Source organism: Anarrhichthys ocellatus, unplaced genomic scaffold (assembly GCF_004355925.1).
Source record: "Anarrhichthys ocellatus isolate YVR2014 unplaced genomic scaffold, GSC_Weel_1.0 scaffold5235, whole genome shotgun sequence".
Lineage (NCBI taxonomy): Eukaryota > Metazoa > Chordata > Actinopteri > Perciformes > Anarhichadidae > Anarrhichthys > Anarrhichthys ocellatus.
In genome coordinates, this window is record NW_022285209.1 from 1 (window position 1) to 1557 (window position 1557).

Consider the following 1557-nt stretch of genomic DNA (forward strand, 5'->3'; position numbering starts at 1 on the left):
TCTCACCCTGCCGCCTCAGCTCGTTCTTCACGGCCTCCACGCCGCCCTTCTTCTCGATGAAGTCGTAGATGACCTTGGATGTCTCTCGGTCCTTCAGCTGAGCTTCGGAGATTCCGCACATGTCGAACAGGTTCTTCAGTTCAGGGTCCAAGTTGTTCAGCTGCAACATCGACAAACATTCAGAACAAAAACACACAAACACCTAGCGCTGATGACGTCGACAGTTACAAGATTAGAACTGTGTGTCGAGTTCAGAAAATGACATTTCAGCTGAAAACACTCGACAGGAGACAAAGTGTTTGCTTGTATAAAAAGCTGGAGGATAGTTTATAATGTGTTCATGAATAAACGTGCTCACAGTGATGACGCCAGCAAGCTGCAGGTGTAATGTTCACCATGTTCAGCATCTTAGTTTAGCGCGTTAGCATGCCAACATCCAGCAAACTCGCACAAAGTACGGCTGAGATTTAAAAAAGCTGAACTTGTGTCACTTGAAAAGGTATCAGAAGTCTCGGGGGTTTGGTTTGAAACGCTTCTCTTAAAATGTTGCCCTTCATGTCACTTTATTTATTTTGTCTCTCCTCTCTCTCCTTTAACGAGGAACACACATCATGAACTCTATTATTGAGGCTTTATTACATCATTCCTCTGTCCTCTGCTCTGTTTCATGTGGACACATGTTGAGGTTCTTCCTCTGCAGTGAAGATGAACTCAACAGTCACAGAGTCAGTGTGACACCTGGTGGCCAACAGGAGGAGTTACAAGCTGCCTGAAAAACAAACCACTCAGCTGCTTCCCATCAAATCAAACGTTAACCTGCAGCTCTGCGCCGTCTCCTCCAAACACATTCACACCTCTGTGTTCCCGCCACGCTGCAGTGCATTCTGGGACCGTGTGGCATGTGACTGACGGCATCGTTGAGCACGCTCAGTCAGTCGGGTGAACGGAGACAAAAACGATGGAGTGAATAGAAAACCTCCTGCTCGTTAAGACCGTTAGTCTGTGCTCAGTGATGTCAACATCTGTCAAACCCAAATGATAATTCAACCCGTTTACGATCCCACTCAGTAAACCTCCACTAGAGTCACGTTATCACATGTTGAAGAAACGTCTCTTCCTTCATGTTACTTCACTTGGATGTTTAACTTTTACTAAAAACACCCAACATGGTGTATTCATTCCTTCAGTGTGCAGTAAACTCTGTGACGAGTTCATCTCCACAATGTTCTGTGTGAAGCTTCTGAGACGTTGAATATGAGCAGGAAGCAAAAAGAGCCTATTGTGTGATTTCATCATGCAGCCGCCACACAGGTCACTATTGTGCTCCCTGTGTGTGTGTGTGTATGTGTGTGTTACTCACATCAAAACCTGTGTTTGGATCCCAGCCCACGTGACCGATGTGCCTGAAGAAGACGGGACAGACGTGTGGTGAGATCACACGCATTAATATACAGAGGCATGTTCAGAGGGTGCACGTGGGCGACCGTGTGCACACGCTGAATAGCGAGCCCACACACACACACACACACACACACACACACACACACACACACACAC

The 1557-nt window shown here is 46.7% G+C and overlaps 1 protein-coding gene across 1 annotated transcript in view; it reads right to left on the reverse strand.

Annotated features, from left to right (window-relative positions):
* Positions 1-6: 6 nt before the first annotated feature.
* LOC116379798 (neural Wiskott-Aldrich syndrome protein-like) overlaps positions 7-1557 on the reverse strand; it is a gene marked incomplete at its 3' end in the record, with an annotated part of 3613 nt that continues 2062 nt past the window's right edge. Inside the window, exons 2-3 of the mRNA XM_031841766.1 lie at positions 1361-1403; positions 7-160 (exon numbers count right to left, since the gene is read on the reverse strand). Of these exons, the coding sequence (XP_031697626.1) occupies positions 7-160; positions 1361-1403 (197 nt within the window). The remainder of the gene's footprint in view (positions 161-1360; positions 1404-1557) is intronic.